Source organism: Lynx canadensis, chromosome D1 (genome assembly GCF_007474595.2).
Source record: "Lynx canadensis isolate LIC74 chromosome D1, mLynCan4.pri.v2, whole genome shotgun sequence".
Lineage (NCBI taxonomy): Eukaryota > Metazoa > Chordata > Mammalia > Carnivora > Felidae > Lynx > Lynx canadensis.
In genome coordinates, this window is record NC_044312.2 from 106,674,451 (window position 1) to 106,694,021 (window position 19,571).

At 58.0% G+C, this 19,571-nt stretch overlaps 2 protein-coding genes across 5 annotated transcripts; both read right to left on the reverse strand.

The window, feature by feature from the left end:
• Positions 1-986: 986 nt before the first annotated feature.
• On the reverse strand, positions 987-9,917 carry MTA2 (metastasis associated 1 family member 2). The gene is made up of 18 exons (XM_030331176.1): positions 9,212-9,917; positions 8,396-8,463; positions 7,643-7,736; positions 5,915-6,032; positions 5,714-5,777; positions 5,439-5,556; positions 5,038-5,140; positions 4,761-4,860; positions 4,434-4,622; positions 4,256-4,330; positions 4,072-4,130; positions 3,755-3,852; positions 3,496-3,635; positions 3,008-3,236; positions 2,715-2,804; positions 2,306-2,424; positions 2,048-2,196; positions 987-1,828 (listed from the first exon to the last, which is right to left on the reverse strand). Exons 1-18 carry the CDS (start codon positions 9,237-9,239, stop codon positions 1,663-1,665), a joined length of 2,007 nt encoding a protein of 668 aa, XP_030187036.1. The 5' UTR covers positions 9,240-9,917; the 3' UTR covers positions 987-1,662.
• A 96-nt stretch (positions 9,918-10,013) lies between these two features.
• Positions 10,014-19,151, reverse strand: EML3 (EMAP like 3). 4 transcript variants are annotated; one of them, XM_030331175.1, is made up of 22 exons: positions 19,074-19,151; positions 18,078-18,249; positions 17,752-18,003; positions 17,541-17,654; positions 16,428-16,495; positions 16,139-16,262; positions 15,748-15,918; positions 15,481-15,550; positions 15,284-15,394; positions 14,943-15,038; positions 14,402-14,557; positions 14,107-14,248; positions 13,529-13,680; positions 13,321-13,446; positions 13,106-13,237; positions 12,571-12,638; positions 11,979-12,067; positions 11,810-11,907; positions 11,593-11,680; positions 10,968-11,066; positions 10,544-10,564; positions 10,014-10,452 (listed from the first exon to the last, which is right to left on the reverse strand). In XM_030331175.1, exons 1-22 carry the CDS (start codon positions 19,093-19,095, stop codon positions 10,100-10,102), a joined length of 2,724 nt encoding a protein of 907 aa, XP_030187035.1. In that variant the 5' UTR covers positions 19,096-19,151; the 3' UTR covers positions 10,014-10,099. The 4 variants fall into 4 exon arrangements, with proteins under 4 accessions (XP_030187035.1, XP_030187034.1, XP_030187033.1 ...); XM_030331174.1 differs by having other exon boundaries at positions 17,752-18,006; XM_030331173.1 differs by having other exon boundaries at positions 10,155-10,452; positions 10,544-10,674.
• Positions 19,152-19,571: the final 420 nt, after the last annotated feature.

The following is a 19,571-nucleotide window of genomic DNA, read 5'->3' on the forward strand; positions in this document are numbered from 1 at the left end:
GGGCTGCGTGAAGTGTACTCACGAGGCGCCAGAGCCACCGGCCCCCTTCAAGGCAGGCGATGGAACCTACCATGTGACAACTGAGTGGAGACATTGGAGGGAAAAAATGCTTCTTTCCCCAGACTGGTAGAGTGGTCAGTTCCTCCCGATACTGCCGGGGTGTAAGCTCAGAATGGGGAGAGTAAAGGAGCTGGGGAGGCCCTGGGGACAGAGAACATGACATGGAGAAGACTCTCAGATGGGCTAAGCAGTTCCTGCTGCGGCTGTCAGCGCACAGCTTCGGACTGCGGAAAGCGCCCTGGACCTGAAGCAGACATCTCAAGATCTGAAACCTTAAGCAAAGTCTCAACTGCTGAATCTGTTCCCCTATCTCTGAAGTGTGGAAGGAACACGTACAACAGGCTTAACCTCTTATTCACTCTCCGAAGGTGCTCCTCCTGTTGGGCCCTGCTCAGGCTTGTTTCCCAAACCCCAAAAAGCAGGAGACAGCACTAGAGTGGACCTAAGGCCAAGGCAGTTACTGAGGCTGGTCTTGGGAATCCTTGAAGTGGCAACTTGTGCAAATAAACCACAGAGCTGGGTGGGAAGATACTGCAGTACCCACCCCCCCCCCAAGGTAGGCTACATCTTGCCCTGGCTTCCAGCAACTCCCAGAATTTCCTGAGAGCTAAGGGTTGGTAAATAGAAGAAAAAGCACCTTCACGACTCCCTTCCTGTGGAAGCCACCAACCAGAGAGTCAGCTGATTCTGTTTTGAGTGAATCTGTACCAAGATGGAGCTCGAGTTCCAGCACCACAGGGAGCTGGGGAGCAGTTTGGGTCCCCCAAGAAAGCTAGCAGGAAGTCTGCCTGTCCATGCTGCCTATCTCAGAAAGCTGCTCCCAGGGCAAGCACCATCTGTAATGTCTTTCTTACCCCTTTGTCCTTTATTCCAACTGAAGACACCACCCTCCCCCCCACCCATGGCAGAGAACAGCTGAGCCGGGAGAAGCTGAAGAAAACAGCTTTTTATTTGTTACTATAAGAACCAATTACAGAATCCGAGGTTAAAAAAACGGACAAAAGATCTTTATTTCTGAGAATTGGCGTACAAAAGGCAGAGGGGACAAGGCGAGGGAAGGAAAAGAGAGAGCATGGGCTGGGGCTGATGCCAGCTTAGGGGCCTCAAACTCCAATTAGGAAAGTCCGGACACCGGACAGGAAGAGAAACCCCCATTAGAAAAAAAAAAAAAGATATAGACATGGCAGTCATGGCAGTGCACGCCCCCCTCCCCCAACCAGGTACCACCACCTCCTATCAATTTACTCTTCCCCTCCCCCATCCCCTTTCAAAAAGGGAGGCAAAATTTTTAAAAAATTAAAAAACCCTCCCCCCAAAACTGTCCAAGACAACTGTGGGTCCTACCCCCCAAAACAGGCTAGGTTCCCACAATGGACCAAGTTCCTGCAGTGTGTCCTCCACCACCAGGCATGGAGAAGCATGGGAAGGGGACGAGCCTCGCAAGTGGTAACACCAGAGGGCGCCCGACCCCTCCAAGGACACACACTTGCTCCCTCCCTCCCTCACTCCTCATTCCCTTTGATACTAGAGGGAAGGGAGGGTGGGTGCCCTGGGCACCCACCCTCTAGCTTTCAGCCCACCTCCCTCCCTCCCCGCAGACGCTCAATCCTCCAGGACAATAGGCTCATTGGTGCTGGCAGGATGTGACGGTGCAGATAGTGGGACCGGGGGCCGCACTGCAATCAGTGGTGGCTTCACCTTCAGGGGCAAATTGGGCCGGCGAGCAGCTCGCCGCATTTCCAGATGGGTCAGAGCCTTCCGCAGGGCCCTGGCCAGGAAAAGAAGAGTGGAATGAAGGCTAGGACCCTCAAGGTAAACCCCCTTCCCCATTCCATGCCATAGTGTGCCTTCTGGCCCCTTCTTTCCTGGCACCCCCACCCCGTGCCCAGTCTTCTGGAGCTGGTCTTGTTCAGAATTCCTATTGTCCTTACCCACCAACCTGGGTTATCAACCTCTCAGCCCCTCCTACGGTGGGTGGGCTCCCTACCTGGTATCCTTTGTGGCCACAAACACCACAGGATTGGGAGCATCAGCCGGGTTTAGTTTCTGACGCTTGGCTGCTGGCTGTGAGCTTGAACGAATCCCTGAGGCCAGAGGCCTTCCATTGGCAGAGAAGGGGACCCCGGCTCCTGACATCTAGAGAGGAGGGGTGGGCGCAGGCAGCACAATGAGAGAGGGCTCGCAGATCCCTATCAGAAAAAAAAGCCCACCCAATCGGCCTGGCCCACTCCAGCTGTCAACTCACAGTCTCATAGGCCCGTTTCACCATAATGCCCCCCAGACCCCGGTTCTGGGTCAGCTGGTTTCTGTTGATCGGTGTCTTGGTACCCCGAGGTGTTTTTGGTTTCAGAGGTGCCTGGGCCACTGCCAAGAAAAAAAAAACAGGAAAAAACTTGGAGAAATTTCATGTTTTCTCTTCTGTATGTAGTTTCCCTGGGCATCCCCAAAAGCAGTCTGGCAATTACCACAGGAATGTGGCCTTAGCTCACTATGGTAATATTGGACAGCCTATGAAAACCATTATTAACCTACAGGAGTACAGTTGGTTAAACTAAATCTCTTTGGACTATGATAGTAAAAGGATGACAGAGACCCTGAAACCATCTAACTGGTTCCCCATCCCATACCCACAGTCTGGTTTCCCCATCCCATACCCAAATCTTTGACAATAGTTGCCAGGGGCAGCCGCACCAGAGGGTGAATCTTCAGTGGAGTTTTCGCAGCCTTAGGAAGTCGAATGGAGCCTGGAGAGCAAAGATGAAAGCTTTTGAAGGGGCTTCACTATTCAGGCCTCTCCTACGGCCAGGAGCCACATCTAATCTCCTACCAAACCGCTGTGGCCTGCTGTCCCTGTGGTCATTAAACCTCCAGAGAAACACTGGTCTCTGCTCTGCTTTCTGGCCAGAGCACCCAGGCCTGCCACTAGCCCCACCGCTCCTGCCCTTACACTCTGCCTTGATGGCATTGGCATTGATAGGGGCATAGGGTCGTCGGGCAGCCCTCCTCGGCTGTAACAGGTCCCTGCACATGCGTCTGGCAAGACGGGTCAGCTTTGTGGTCTGAAGCAGGAATGTTTGCCTGTTCTTAGCCAGTAGCTTGGCCCGGTTGGCGCTGGTCGTATAGGGGGAGAGACTCTGGGCTTCAGGTCGAGACAAATGACCCCTCGAGTGTGGCTCCTGGAAGAAAGACATTGGAAAAAGAGAGAACACGGATGGACACTGAGGCTCCCTTGTTTCCTTCCTTCTCTGCAAAAAGCAGTTTATTCCCGCCTGATCTTTTTACTACCATCCCAACCACCCATCTCCCCAACCACCACTAAGCACCACCTCCCCAACCCCACACACATCAAACCACCTTTTAAGGTTCTGGCCTTCACCTGAAGCTCACATCACTATGCTTACTGCTCTCCCCTGCCTATTCCCCATCAGTCCTTACTGTTGTGCCCCGGGCAGCCCCCTCAAGCTGGGTCGGGGTCTTCAGTCCCCCATACTTCTTCCAGTAGATCCAACAGGAAGCACAGAGGCGGCACTGCATGTTGGGTGGGCCCCAGGCGTACCACTGGGCAGACTGTGTGGCTGTAGGAACATGGAGAAAAGGGGGAGTTTGGGACAAATATGCCACCTGAGCCCCTTAGGTCCTTGGCCCAGAGAAGACCTCACCCCCCTCAACATCCCTGCCCCTCCCTGAAACTCACTGTGGCAGCTCTCGCAAGTCAGGCCCTTCTGGAATCCAGCCCCATTCATGCCAGGTTTCGAGCCCACAGAGATGATCTGGTTAGGATTTGGCTTAGTACTGACAGGAACAGTGTGGGGAGAAACCAGGAACCGGTCAAGAAAGAGAATCCACGTCCACCTCCTCCCGATCGTTTGACCCTCTGACCCTGACTCCTGCCGTGGTCACCACCAATCACTGAGAAAAGCATTGCTGGGGGGGGGGGGGGGGGGGGGGGGCAGGGAGGGTGGGGAGAGAGAAAAAGAAAACATGCCAGCCTCCCCCACCTACCACACTTACTAGGTGGGGATATAGACTTGTTTCAGTTTGCTGTCTGCTTCAGCAGCTTTCAATCTTTTCTGCAAGAAGGGGAAAAAAGGAAGAAAGAGAAGGATCAGAGCACGTCCACAGGACGATGTCATCAACTTCAAAGGCAGGGGTGAGCAGGAGGCCCCTGGTCCAGCCTTCCCAGCCCAGCCCATACCTGCTGAATATAGCGGTCTGTGGTTTTCCACATGTAATAAAACTGGACTATGCTGGCGAGTGACTTCCAAGGCAGCTAAGGAGGCAGAGGGAAGGAAGCTGAGCTGGCATCTGGCTCCGGGTCCCCGTTCCCTCACCTGTCGTCTCTTCCACCTCTCCTCCCAGCCCTGTCCACTTACAAAATCCTGGCGAATATCATTGAAATCCTTGCCGTACTTCTCCAGAGCCTCCTCAAACAGCATGGCCTCCGAGGCCGACCATTCCTCCATCTCGTCCCGACACAGCACCGGGCCTCCCTGGGGCACCAGGGTCGACATGGCCTTAGCCAAGTCGTAGCCGTTCCTCTGCAACGTATCCATGGCATGAAACTACCGGGAAGGTGGGAAACAATGCAGATGCCCTGAGACCCTCCACACCGGGCTTCTCAGAGACCCTTCCTCTGTCCCCAGGCTCTGCAGGTCCCCACAGAGCCCAGCCTGCCCAACTTCCCAGCAACCTCTGCTCACCAGCGTGATATCTCGGGAGGCAGCAGCTGCACTCATGTGCAGGCTCGGCTGCCGAATGGAGCTGCTGCAATCTAGGGCTCTTGCGAAGGTCCCCACGGCCCTAAGGGAGATATTAAGAAGTCAAGAGAGAGAGAAGAAAGCATGAGTGAGCTGAGGAACTAAGCCAGATAAGGAAAACCACGCAGGCCCAAACAAGCAGTCTAGTCCAGCTCTGAGAATTCGATGCAGAGCGTCCACACCGCCCCCAGCCCGTCTTGCCCGTCCACCCACCCCTCACCGGGCCACCACGAGAAACTGATCAATCTGCCGGTCTGTGAGAGGGTTGTCCGGGTCCCAGACCTTCATCTCCATCTTCTGTTGGTTCCGATTATCAGATTCTCCTGGGGAACAGGGCAATGGCAACGTCAGGGAGAGGGAAAGGAGAACAATAGGTGCCTTGACACAACAGCACCTCGCTCCCCCCGTGCCTCTGGCTTGGATTCTATCAGCCACCTCAACTCTCGGACTTTTCTTCCCGACTGTGCCCATTGGCCCCTTGCAGGTTCCCAAGGTCCCAGCTTGTCAGGGCGATGGCACAGAGCCGTGAAGGCGGTGGAGCCTATGACTCCGCAGCACGCCATTCACAGCGACTACGACGTTACATGACTCAGGGGCCGCACGCTCCGTCCTGTTGCTTACCCTCTGCCAGGCGATCTGGGATCTCAGCTTGGTATTTGCAACCAACTCGGATCTCCCCCTGATCGGCTAAAAGCGTCTTCTGCACGGGGTCGAACACCAGTGAGTAAAAAAAGCAGTCCTGGAGCCAGGAAGAAGAGGTAAGCAGGTGGTGGGGAGCACCCAGCGTTCCCATGACAGGCGGTCTGTGGACCTGAACCTCATTCCAGTCCTACTCTCCTCTGGCCTTCTGGGCACACCCACTCCCCTCCTTCTTTCCCCCCACACCTCTTTCTCACCTCCTTTTCCAAGTATTGGCTCAAGATGTCGGTCTCATTCAAGAGGGTCACGCTGCATTTCCCCCTACAGGAGAGAGGTCCGAAAACCCTAGGTGAGCTCCTCATTCCTTCTCCACAGCACTTCCATTATGCCGCCACGCCCCTCCTCTCCATCTTCTAAAGAAGTGCACACCGGCCACAGTGGCCCCGATTGTCCTATACCTTATGTGGGTGGCTGGTAACGATTCAAATTGCCGAGAAAGAAAAAGCTCCCGGTGCTTCAGTTGATGTCGCTGCTGCTCTGACACCCCTGGCTGCTTTGATTCCTCCTCAAACTCCCCTGGGAGATTAAGGAGGAAGAAGTCAGGTCAGAAACTAATTCAGAAAGAAGCCACCTTGGAAACTTTGACCTGGGGAAAACACTTCCTATCCCAGCTGGGTTTTTTTCACATTCCCCAGGCATCTGCCGTTTATACCTACAGCCACCAGCTTTCCCACTGAGCCCTCTCCTCCTAGCCCTCTCCGCTGTTCCGGTCCTCCTAGCTCCCCATCACCAGTGCCTTGGGAACAGCTGCTGAGAGTACAAAGAATGCCACAGAAACCCATCCCAAACCCAGGTACCAATGCTCAGATGCCACTCATAAAGCACAAATCTGCCCACACTAGGCCCAGCAGGAACATCACACTCGTCTCTCCTGCGAAACCAGCCTGAGGTTCAGAAACCCAATATGGTGAACAACTGTCACATAAGGTTGTGTTTACTAGTTTTTCTTTTCAGAGTTCAGGAGACTCTTTGCTCTTAAACATCAGGCAACCGTAACAATCCTTCGCTGTCCACTTGACTACTAAGTTTGTGGGGCTTCCGAGGACAGTATTTCCCAAGCCAGTGCCAACACCTTCCTTCCCAGGAGCTGCGACTTGCCCTGAAACCCTGGTGAGAAGGGTTAACTTGGCTGAGTGCCACCCAAAGTGGGAGGGGGCAGGAGAGCCACAGGCCCAGGCTCATTGGTGCATTGTTCCCAACCTCAGGGAGAAGGGGGGGTGGGGGTGCAGCGGGCTCCACCCCTCGCCTGTGTGCTCCGGAAACCCTGTGCGAAACCCTGTGCTAAGGCAAGGGGGGACCACACCCCCCACCCCTTCTGATTGGACAAGGCCAAGGTCAGCCCCTGCCAGATGGGGCTGGAAACCCCAGAGGGCCAGGGAACTTGGTAGGCCTAGCTCCTTGTTAACCCCTTCGTGCTCAAAGCAGCCTGAAATAAGGAAAATAATTTAAGAAGGAGGAACAAGAGAAAGAGGAAAGAAAGCCAAAGCAGGAAAGAGAAAATCAACTAAGCAAAACAGGAGATAATTTTTTTTAAAAAAGATAAAATCATAAAGAGAAGGAAGACGAGGCAAAAGGGAAAAATATAAAATGGATTGGAGAAGGACAGAAGAGGTAGGAAAGAGCAAAAAGGGCAAGATAACTTTCCGAGCTTCCTATTCTGCCCTTTCAATGTATTCTCGCTACCTCGCGACCACAAAATTAGGCTGCTTCCCTGTCCTGCAAGCTTCTAAGTACAACCTCTTCCTCTTCACCTTGACCTTTACAATCACCACCCATTGTCCCAATGTACCCAAAACCGTCCCTTCAAGGGTCCTGCTTCTCTACAGCTCTTCTTCCTCCCCTATTTAAATACTATCATCTCTTTTCCACCTATCGTTCAGATACACACACTCCCACACAAGTCATATTCTGGCTTTCCTTATCATCGTCTCTCCACCCTGCTTCCAACCCCAACGTGTAAAAACAGGCCTCCTTCTGTAGACCAGGCATTTCCCACCCCCAAACTCACACCCGGGCTTTGGGCATGCTACCAGGGGAAACACCTGCAGGGACATGCCCAGACCTCAGATCATGGGAAGGGGGAGACAGGGAGGGTGGGGGTGGGGTGGGGGTACGAAGACACTCACTGGCATTGCTATCAGCCAGGCTGTTGAGGCTACTAGAAATGTCCCTTCGCCGGAAAAGGCACACAACCTTTGCCTCCACGTTTCCATTTGCTGTCTAAGGGGGGGGAAAACTGCAGTTAAAATGGGTTGTTTTAAAGTGGAAACACATGAAGAAGAAACTAAGCGTGAAGTAGTTTCTAAGGGGTGTAAATAGAAAAACCCAAGAAACTATGAGGGTTTTGGTTTTTTTTATAATTTTCTTTTTTAAGAGAGGGAGAGCATGAGCTGGGGAGAGGGGAGGTGGGGAGAGAGAGAGAGAGAGAGAGAGAGAGAGAATGAGAATCTCAAGCAGACTCCACGCTCAGCATGGAGCCCAACTCAAGTCTCCATCCCACAACCCTGGAATCATGACCTGGGCCAAAACTGAGTCGGACCCTCAACCCACTGAGCCACCCAGACACCCAAAGAAATTACAAATAAAGAGACTCACATTTAAGGACAACATCCAAACTTTTTTCCCCTAGACTTTCCCTTTCCTTAGCCCCCAAGAGAAGGAATAGGAAAGCTCCCACCTAGCTCTCAAAAGCCTTTCCTGAATACACTGAATGAATAAATGAATGAATGAATGAATATGAATGGGCACTTAGGATTAGGGCTGGTTTTTCTCTGGATCTCTCTCTCTTCCATCTGAAGTTAGTGACCTCAGAAAAAAAAAGACCCCCTGGAGGGAGGGAGGTACCCGAAGGGGAAGGGGTGGGACTATGCTCCACTCACCTTGTTGAGCTCCTCAATCCGTCTAACCAGGTAAGGATTGCTGGAAGAGTTCTCAAAATAGACGTAATCTGTAGGAGGGGGTGGGGAAGCACCGGGAAGATCAGAGGAGGAGATGGGAAAGCCAGAGCACCAGGGTCAGAGAGAAAAGAGGCCTGAGGGGACCAAAAGAATAAGGGTCCAGGTAGAGAGAACGCTGAAATGTGGAAGTAGAGAGACTACGAGAAAATGAGGGATTCCCCCCCCCCGCCCGCCACCACCACCACCACCCCTAACCACCGAGTTCTAATATCAGATCTTTCTCTCAAAAGTGAGCCTCAACGAAGAGACAAGAAACAGGGGGTCCCCCTGCAGTCCCCACAATTCAGCGATGGAGTTGCACCCCGGCATCGGCAATTGTTCGCTCTAGTGCCCTCGCCTTTTCGAACCCAGGCGCACAATAACGCCCCGGGGGAGAGGAAACCTCCCGGCGGTCCCGCTCAGGCGGCAGAGCGGACGCCTCGGCCCTTGGTGCCCCCTGCCTGCCCTGTCAGCTCCTTCCGCACCACTTTCCCAGGCCCCACTTCCGACCCGGGGCCCCAGACGCAGCCCCGAGAGTGCCGTCGGGGCAGCCCGCAGGCTCTCCAGGGGGCCTCGGCGCCCGGCCGCGTCGCCGTCCCCGCACCCTCGCTCCCCGTGCTCCCGGTTCCGGTTCCGGTCCGCGCTCGGGACCACGCCGCCCCGGACGCGGCTCCCCGCGCTGCCGGGTGCCGAGCCTCTCCAGCCCCGGTCCCCGACTTCTCCCGCCCCGGGCCCCGCAGCCCCTTCCCCGGTACTCACCCCCCACCCGGTACATGTTGGCCGCCATGGCCGTTCCCGCCGCCGCCTCCGGCCGCACAAAGGGGTCCGGGAGGCTCGCGGGGGCAGGGCTCGGCTCGAGGCGAAGCCCCGAGCGCGGGGCTGGCGCTTCGCGGAAGTCTCGGTCGGGCCCGCGCAGCCGGCACCTCCGCTGCCTCAGCCGTCGCGGTTCATCCCGGCCCGCGCTGTCGCCGCCGCAGCTACCGCCTCACGCCCGGGACGCCGAGGCCAGCGCCGGTCCGCTCGGCCTCTTCCGGAACAAGCTCGGCTCCCGCCGGACCGGAGCCAGGTTCTGACTCTCCCCGCCCTCGCCGAGCCCCACCAGACGTTGGGATCTGCCGGCCGCCGGGAAGGCTTGCCCTGCCCGCCTTGGGTTTCGCCTCCTTCCGGAACACCTTCGGCCGATCCGGAGAACAAGGCCCGGCGCTCGGCTCAGGTCGGAGAGCGAGACCCCAGAGATCGGCTACTTCCGGAAAAGGTTCGGCTCCCTCCGGCCAACCGCGGCCCGGCGCTCGGTTATTTCCGTTGCAGCTCGGCCCCTCCTCCGAGGGCGGGAGAGGTGTTGGGCTTAACTCTCTCCTCGCCGGAGCCCCTCAACTCCGCCTGCGGCCGCGAAAAGACTCGCGCGCCTTTGCGCTCCGCCGGGTTATTTGCAAGCGGCTTTGCCTGTTATTTGCATGAGTGGCCTACGCTCCCCTACTCCTTCCAAACTCCTCTTTTCCTTCATCGCCACCCCCACAGGGCCCCGGAGGCGCCCAGCCGCGCCCCACAAAAGGACTGGGAGGCGACTTTGCTTTTGGTTTATTGCCCCTCAGCAGGCGGCAGGAGTCAGGGCCCAGGCTGGGGCTGCCCGGCTCAGCCAGCGGGTCTCTACAGTGTGTGCGGGGTGCCGTTCGCCCCCTCCAGGGAAACGCGCGATCGGGAATGTCTCGAAGTCGAGGAAAAGTCGGCCCGTGGTCCTGGGGGTTTCGGGTGGGCGGGGCCGCGCCGCAGGGCCGGTGGCTCCCCTCCGGCAGCGGTCAGACATCGAGAGAGGAGGCGGGGGACAGGGAGGGGGTTCGAGAGGGCGTGGCGGGCGCCGGCCCCGCGCCCCCAGCGCCCAGCACTCGCCACTGGAAGATGCTGGCGTCCTTGCCGCCCAGCGAGATGAGGTGCGAGTCGTCGTGCGTGAACCGGACGCTGGTCACGTGGCTGCCGTGGCCGCCGTACACGAGGCTCGGAGCCTGGGCGGGAAAGAAGACCGAGCTGCGGCGGCCGGGGAGCCCTGGACCCGGCCCCCGCCCGCCCGGCCCCAGAGGCCCCTGGAGGCCTCACCTTGGCGCGCGCGCACGGGTACTGGAACAGGTGCACTTTGCAGAAGTCGTCGGCCACGGCCACCACTCGCTCGTTGTGGGAGCGGCACAGGGAGTTGATGTCGGTGCCATCCGAGCCGTCTGGCCACACGCCTAGCACAGCAGCCGGCCTCAGTATGGCCTCCTCCCCGCGGCCACCCACGGCCCAGGCTCCGCACCGTTTCCGGCGGTCAGGCAGCCGAGGCCGCCCACCGGCCGCGTTCCAGGCAATCCTTCCCGGTCCCGGCAGCCACCGAGGGCCAGAGGGGCCTCCTGGGCTGGATCTGCCGGTTTCTTGACACCCACCCCTCTGACACATGCCCAGCATTCCGAGCCCAGTGCGGGCTCCACCTTACCCCGCACACCCCACCCCACCCCACCCCGCAAGGTTCAGAGGCCCTGCTCACCATAGACATGGAAGCCCAGCACGCAGGTGTAGGTGGCCCACTCCCGGTCTCGGCTCTCATAGCGATTCCTCAGCAGCTTGCAGCCTCCAGCCACGTCCCCTGGGGGGAGGGAGCCCACCCAACTCAGCTCTCCCCCTGCCCTCGGTTGGCAAGACACCGACCGACCCACCGACCCACTGACCGGGAAGGGTAGGTTGGAAAGACTAACTTGAGGTAATGGCATGTGATCTGGTCACCTTGGTAGCCCTCAGCCCAGGGCAAAACCCAGCCCCATGCACTTCCTGAATCCTGAAGTTCTGAAGTTCCCCTAACAGCTTCTCATCAGTTCTTCCTCCCTGGCTAAGTCAGTTCCTCCACACCTGCTGAGAAACTTGTCCTAAACAATCTTTTCCTAGTACATTCCTCAACTCCCTCAAGTCCTCGTGGGGAAAGGCATGGTGTAAAACTGTAGGGTTTTTCAATTCACAATATTTCTCCTACCTGAACAATTCCAACTCCACTTCAGCCCCATCTCTACCTGGAGCTGCCTACATACTCTTCGTCCCCTCCCAACCAGGAGCCTCCCACCCCGAAACAAAACCCAGCCGATTACCCATTCCCCATGCTTTCCCCTACAGCCACTCACAGTAAAGGATCTCATAGTCCCCAGAATTGGACATGATGAAATTCCCATCTTTGGACCAGTCAAGGTGAGTGATGAAGCTGGAGTGACCCTGGGAGCAAGGGTCAAGAGACTAAAAATGTAGTTACCATTTCCCATCCCCAGGTTCCCCTTAGTGCACGAGAGCCCTTCCGGTTTACCTGCTATGGCAATGCCCCACCCTCCACCCCGGCTTCCTCACCACACAGCGGCCAAAGCGGCTGGACTTGGCACCCTCACTGGAAACGCTATAGATGTAGATCATGTTGTCATGGGAACCGATGGCCAGGTACAACCCATCTATAAAGACAGTCACTCAGAGAGGGAAGGGCCAGGGACAGGTCTGGGTCCAGGGTGGGGGTGGCTCCCACCTGGGCTGTACCGGACCACTGAGAGCTGCTCATTGCCATCAGTGACATCAGACACGATCTCTCTGGTCTCTGTGTCCAAAACCAGCCACCTGGAAGGGAGGGGGTGGAAAGCAGGTGTGAGGTTACCCATCCTGGGCAACGTGGGGGTTGGCAAGTTGGAGAGCGTCAGAGACGCCAACAGAAAGGCTGTGATGTAGACAGGTTGCCGCTGCATTCTTATGCCAGGAAATTGGAAGACGCTGAGGAGACAGAAAGGGTGAGGGGCTTCTGATGCCTCTAAGAAAAGAATACAGGAACCTTATGGAGTCTGTAAGCCTGTCACTTCCCTGTGTCAGTCTCTCCCATGTCCCTCCTATCCCCCACAGCTTTTCTATCCTAAGCTGCCACTCCCAGGCTCAGAGGGGAGAGTGGTTGGGTGTGATGACAGTTGCCACAAGCAGAGCAGGGGAGGCCCGGGCTGCAGAGAAAAGCACTGAGAAACGAGAAGGTGCGGTTGGGGCTCCTGAGCCACACTCCTCCCCTGCCACCCCATTACCAGGGGCCCTTCCCAAAGCTCCTGCTTTCCCCTCCCAGGAATCCTGGCTCCTCTCACCTCCCTGTGTTCAGTCCTACGGCCACAACTGCCCCGCTGGGGTGGAAGTCAGCACAGAGACCAGTCTCCTGGGAGGGGGGAGAAGGTGAATTCAGGAAGATGCCTTTCTAGTGAAGGTTCCCGGACAGACACCTTGTCATGTTGGTAACACCAAAGCCTTCTCCTCCCAAGGATGAGACAGGGAGGAGAGGGACAGTAGACCTGGGGTGGAGGCAGGGTGTCACTGGAGCCTAAACTAGGCGATACTCAACATATTTAACAACCAGAACTGAGCTAGGAGGCTGTGCCAGAGATTAACCATTTGTTGCTGGATCAAAGGGAGGTCTGGGGGTCTGGGGGTAAGGGGGAGGGGACAGTGCCTAGGGGACACTGGAGGCATCTGCACAGAAGAATGCAGATTTTGGTAGCCAACACAGCCATACCAGTACAAAGTGGCTGCCCCTGGGGAGAAGGAAGAGGGATGCTGGGGAAGGAGTGGTGTCCACAGAAGCCATGGTGGGTGTGGCACTGGGGATCCAGGGACACGGGGCTCTACCTTGAGGTCAATGCTCCAGGCCAGCGCATGGCCCTCCCCATCCCACAGGCACAGTTGTCGGTCATGGCCACAGGTGAGAAAACGGTTCTGGAAGGGATGTGTGCAGAGCCCCCAGAGCTCATCCGTGTGACCCTGCAGCAGATCACGGGCTGTTACCTCTGCCCCTCCTCAGTAGCACTTCCCACCCTCCTCCCTGGAGCCCTTGGCCCTCCAACCTGGATTACAGGGGAGAAGCCCTGCGCCAGATCTCCCCTCAGCAATGCATTCTTTGTGGTTCCCACCAGCAGCTCGGAGCCCAGCCCCTCAGCAATGGCCCGCACAGCCCCAAAGTGTTCAGGAATCTGCGGAACGGCGGCATGAAGTCAGGGGCCCCCTGGCCATTCCTCTCCCCACTCCCTCCTTCGACCCCAGGCTAGCCCTCACCTCAGCCTCCTGGAGAGCCACCAGTCCCGGCCCCCACTGGACCAGCCGGCGGTCCCGTCCGCCACCACTCAGTACAGTCCCATCCCGCCGGAGACACAGGGCAAAGATGGAACCTTCGTGAGCATGGGCCTGGGCCACAATCCCATAGGTCTCTGTTGGCAAAGTCACGAGTGGGTCATGCTGTGGGGGTACAGGGAAGTGGGGAACAGAGGCAGCCTTGGCCGTCACAACACAATAATAACTCCTAGCCGCTGAGCACCTACTGAATGTGATCTCTGATCCTCAGCTATTATTTTACCCAGTTTACAGACTGAACAACCGAGGCTCAAAGAAGCGAGGTAACTTCCTAAAGGCCACACAACTAGTGGCAAAACTGGAATCTGAACTCAGGATCTGGCAGACTCCAAAGCCCCAGCCGTGTCACCCCTACCCTTCCAGCCGGCCTTTCTAGAGGGTCCACAGAGATCTATCAATTCTCATGGTTAAAAAAAAAAAAAGAAGAAAAAGGAAAATCCTCTGTTTCCCACAGACACCCTCTGGGGTACTAGACTTCCCAGGTGCCACCTCCAACCACATACCTTTGGCCCCACCCCTGCCTGGGGTCCTGGCATCTGAGAGGCTCCGTCCCCAGGTGAGAATGTTCCCCTCTGAGTCCCCAGTAAGAATGTCCCCATCCGGGAGGAACACAAAGCAAGGGACAAACTTGGGTTTCTTGTATTTCTAGGGGAGAGAGCAGAGATCAAAGGGAAGGCCAAAGACTGAAAGTCACAGACCCTTGCCAGCTGGGTGGTATCAGGGTCTAAGGTATTCAGACCAATACTTCCATCTCCACTCTGTCCTCCCCACCCCACCCCACACCCATCCACGCCTCACCCCAAAGACACCCTGTTTCCGGGTGAGAGTCCCGTTCCCAGGAACCCCTGCTCCTCCACTCCAGTTCCAGAAGTGGACATGCGATTTCCCACTGGTGACAATGCAGCTGCTGTCGCGAGGGCTGAAGCCAACGGCCAAGACTGAGTCATTTGTACTCTGAAGGGAAGATACCAGATTCAGCCACCCCAAGCCCTGAGCACCTTCACTTGACTTGACTCTTCAGTTTGCAGCCTGACAGCCGGTCTGCTGATATCCTGAAACCCGAGGACAAGCCTTCCTTCTGGACCCAGACCCTGGTCCCCTCAGGGCACCCCTCCCTGCCACTCACGATGCCAGAACCACCCTAATGCCTAAGACATTATCCCTCAGGAAGCCAGAACTTCTGAAATCCCCGTTTACAGCCTCAGAGAGGCTAGGGGGCTTCCTCCAGGTGACCCAGCCGGAAAGGAAGTCAACGTATGGGTAAGTCTGCAGCTCTCTATACTTCACTGCCCCCAGGTCCCTAACCACGGTGCCCCGCCAGGCCGCCTGGACTCCTCACCTTGATCTCAGCCAGCTTTGTGCCCCGGCTGCAGTCCCACACGGACAGCATGTGCTCATTGGAATCATCCACCACACAAAGAAAAGCACCCTGATCCTGAGAATGGGGGACACATCGGAGGGGCCGAGTGAGGCCTAGAAGTCTGTGGGTTCATGGTCATTAGGCAAGGGCTGCCATCACAAGTCGAGCGGGCAGGAGAAGGGGACACCTGCTCCTTTCTCAGGAGAACCGGCGGAGTCAGGTTCAGGAAGGCCAGAACTTCTGAGGCTTCCCGGTGAAGTGCAAGAATGAGGTTCCTGGGCAAGGAAGATGGGGGTCTAGAGGCTTTGGGGTCAGCTCACCGCAACTGAAAAGGCCAGGGCTCCCACGCCCCGCTCGAAGGCCCCCAGTCCAATCTCCTGCAGCTTCAGCAGTGTCTCTGAGTCCCAGACGTGAACCACAGGCTGCAGGGGCTGGGAGAGGAGAAGGGGTCAGGGGTATGAAGGAAAGGCAGGCTGGAATTTCATCCTGTCTGCCTGGTGTTGGGCTTTGGTCTTACCTTTCCATCTTTATCCACTCCAGCTGTCTGTCCTGAGGCTACACGAACACCATCGGGGTGGACGGCCAGACTAAGTGGGGGGAGGAGACACTCTAGGGAAGGGGGTCGGTCTCTCAAGACCCCTCAGGACACCTTCTCCATGCTTGCAGAGCAGCAAGGCGACTCTACTCTCCTGCTCCTCCACACCGACCCAGACCCTGCTCCTGTCAAGCCCACCATCCCCACGCCTAGAGCCGCCCGCCCACTCCCAGGTCCCAGGCCCCTCACCATCGAACACAGTCCGTGTGGCCCCGGTAATGTCGCTGGCCGCCACCTCCAGGACCCCCTGGGCCTCCCTCGGGCCGGTACAGCACCACCACACAGGCGATAAAGTAGACCACCTCCCCAGAGCGCAGCACAAACAGATTAGAGCGGGAGTCACGACCCCTGTACCCGTAACTGGAGTGGGGATCACAGTCAAGGAAAGGGTCAGATCAAGGGCAGAATGAGGAAGAGGGGGCAACGGAAGACCTTCTGGCTGGCAGCACCATCGGCAGAGGATGGGAGGGGAGGATTCAGAGGGCTCCCTGATCCCGCAGGTCCAGGGGGAAACCATAAAGAAGGGGGGGTTCCCAAGATGGTTAAGGTGGTTCCTGGGGGATTGGAGGGGGCAGGATACACCCAGTCAAGGCTGAGGGTCTCCGGGGGTGGGCCGCTGGGCAGCTCCTCAAGGCTGCGGATGCCAGACGGGATGTACATGGTAATGGGGCGGCCGCGAAGGAACATCTTCACTGAGATGCCTTCTACAGAGAAAAGGGGGGTGTCAACCACCACCCTGCAGCCTCCCTTCCAGGAAAGCCAGAGCAGAACTCTACCCACCACACCTCACAGGTCCCCCAAAATAGCTCTCAGGGCTGTCGCCCAAACCCTAACACTGTCATCCAAGTTATTCACTCCTCTGTACGTACCCAAATTGTAGTTGCTTCTCCGAGACCCAGGGCCCCCGGGGCTGGAGAGGGGGTCTTTCCCCCCACGGCTGTTGGGAAGAGAGAAAAGCATAGGGATGGGGTCAGGGCCCAAGACCTAAGTGGGGAAGGGCAGGACACAAGAAAGGAGTTACTCCAGAGACCTACAGAGTCATCTCTGCAGGCTTTTAGTTTGCATTCGGAGCATTCGGGGCCCCAGAGTAGATGGGGACTCTCAGCTCCATGTAAGAGATGAGAAGATTCAGGCCATAAAGCTTGTAAGAGCCAGTGCGGCAGCATGACGGGGGTGGGGGGAGCCCTTTCCTCTAGACTACCAGGCTTCTGGTTGACCTTTTCACTTCTCCATCGGTAAAATGGGACCAAAGTGAATCCAGAATGTACACCAGCCCTGCCTTTCAGGGATCTGGGAGGTCAGCAAGAAAGTCTTTATCTCTCAAGGGGAAAGTAACAGGTGAATTCCACAGATAGCTGTCATTAGATCAAAAACGTAGTGACTTCTCTTCTGAGAATACAGGGGAAACCGAGGACGTGGCTAGAATGAACACTCAGGTGTCCTGGGGCCTGTATAGACTCTGAGACAACTACGTTCAGCCACTAGAATTTCCCCTTGCTCTGTAGAAATAAAGCCTGGTTGGGGGTGGGGTGGGGGGGGGTGAGGGGCAGTGGGGGGAAAACTCCGAAAACGGTCATCCAGGAAAATCGCGAGAGCTTTTTGGTACCTCTCGGAATCCTGGAAGGTATGTGGTGATATGATGGAACCGAAGTCAGGGAGAGGAGGGTTCAGATCCTAGTTCTGGCTGTGTGACCCGAGACAAATGACTTACCCTCTCTGAGCCTGCTTCCTTGCCTGGATAATGAACAGCATGAGACCACCTACCCCCCAAGGGTGTCGTGGGAACTGAATGAGATGGAGGAGGTCGAGGGTTTAGCACAGTGCCGGGTACACAGCAGGCGCCCCTGGGGGGCTTGTTCCTTTCTTCCTGTTGGGCGATGAGGTCCCCCCACCCCACCCAGGGAAGTGAGGTGAGGGATGTGGAAAGTCAAGAGCCTGAGCGTGGGGTGGGGCGGGTTGGGGGTGGCGGGAGCCTCGCCCACCTCTCTGTGCTCCCTGACCGCAATAACAGGTTGGCCGAGGAAGCTGCCTTCCGGGAGAGTTTCTGCCGAGGCCGCTCTGAGGGGGATGAGGAGGAGGAAGAATTTCTCCGTGGCCTGGTAGGAGCATAGTGAGCTGGTAAAGATCGTTCCCTCTCCTCACGCTTCCCAGTCCCTCCGCCGGCCCTCCTGGCCCCTGCCACGGGACACTTACGTGTCAGCGCGCTGTGGGGGCTGCACAAGCCTGAGGATCCCTGGGGGGCCAGGGGAACCACTGCTGCTGCTGCCCCCTCCTTCAGACTGGGTCCCACTAGGCTCTTCACTGCCCCCCTGTGGGGCTGGGGGCCCATTGCTCAGGCCAGGGGGTCCAGGGGACGGCTGCATCTCAACCTCTGTCTCCGTCTGGGTGCCCCGGCTCACCAAGGAGGGGCTGCACGTGGGTGGCAGTCCTGGGGGGGCTGCAGGGCTGCTGGGGAGACAGTGAGTCAACCTGATGCCCCCAGAGGCCCTCGGAAGAAGAGGGCGTGACAACCTGCCTACCTGTCCCTTGTAGGAGCTGGGGCGCCAGGGTCCTGCAGGGAGTTCGGGGGCGCCTGCAGCCGCAGCAGGCGGAGGGCTTCTGCCAGGGCCGCCTTAACCAGCTCCATCTCCTTCTCCTGCACCTGAAGCCGCCGGCTCAAGGACTGCAGGGCCTCCTGAGCAGGGCCCTCACCTGGGAACAGGGCAGGAAGCACTCAGAATGTACCCACCACCTGAAGAAAAGGGTTGAGGGGATTCTGACTTCCCTCCGACCTTGCATTCGTCCCATAGGACTACCCCCTTCAAGCAGCCCCGGGCTTGGAGGCTGGCCCGGAGGGGAGGAGGCGGGTGGTAGAGAATCAAGGGCCTCCTTCTGGCAGGGCAGGCGAGGAGCCTGGCAAGGCTCCCTTCCTGCTGCTGTCTCAACCTCCGCAAAGACAGGGAGTACCATGGAGTACCAGGGGGAAAATATGGAGTACTGCCCAGGAACGTGGGAACCACAGAGGGAGGCGCAGCGCCGGCGCGGGATGACGGCCCACCCCAGAGCAAAGCTCAGGTCTCCAAGGCAGGCAGAGAAACTGAGAAGGGGGCGCGAAAAGAAGAGGGCGCCCCGAAGAGTACAGTCATCTGAGGGCTCACAGGACCAGGAGGAGAGATCGAGAATGACAGGAGAGGGTATCAGTGGAGACGGAGTCATAATGAAGGTCCCAGGGTAACGGGTCAGAAGTAAAACGACCCGAAAGACCATGAGAAGAGGCCCGGAATAACATAGGGGGCAGAGAAACATCGAGGGGCCCAGAATAACATGGGGAATAGGATGACGTTGAGGAAGTTCGAAATGACAGTAGGAGATCCAAATAACTAGGGAGAGCGACCTGAGGAACAGTGGAGGATGCTCAGAACCCCTGAGGCCGAGGAGCACGCGGGGACGCCGCCAGACAGCCGTCGGGCACTGGCAGCGGCCGACCGGCCGGCGCTCCGGGAAGGGGCACGCCGCCCGCCCCGCCCCGTACTCACCGGGCCCCCCGGCCCCGTCCATCCGGCCCCCGGCTTGCTCCGAGCGGCGGCGGCGGAGGAGGCTTCTAAGCCGCCGGGGCCATGGCCAGGGAGAGGGGAAGGGGAAGCACCCCGGGGCGCGCGCGCAAGGGTGCCGTGCCACCCCCCGGGGGCGCTGTCGGGCGCGGGGAAAGGGCCTGGAGGGGGCGCTGTGGAGCGGGGGCGGTAGGCTCCAGGACCCGCCGGGGCCTCGGACTCTCCCGGGGCCGCTCTCGGCTCCCGGGGGTGGGGTGGCGGGGCCGTCCGGGGCCCCAGCGCCGCGGCACAAACAGGCGCCGGACGCGGAGCCGCCAGGAAGCGCGGGAGGGGGGGCGGGACGAGGGGGGGGGGCCGGGCCGCCTGGTAACCCCTCCCTGTCCGGGCCTCGCGGCTCAGTCCCCGGGCAGGGCTAACCCGCTGACCCCCGGACCCCCTCTGGGCCTCCGCCCTCCAGGCCCTTCCGGGATCCCCGCCCCCTGA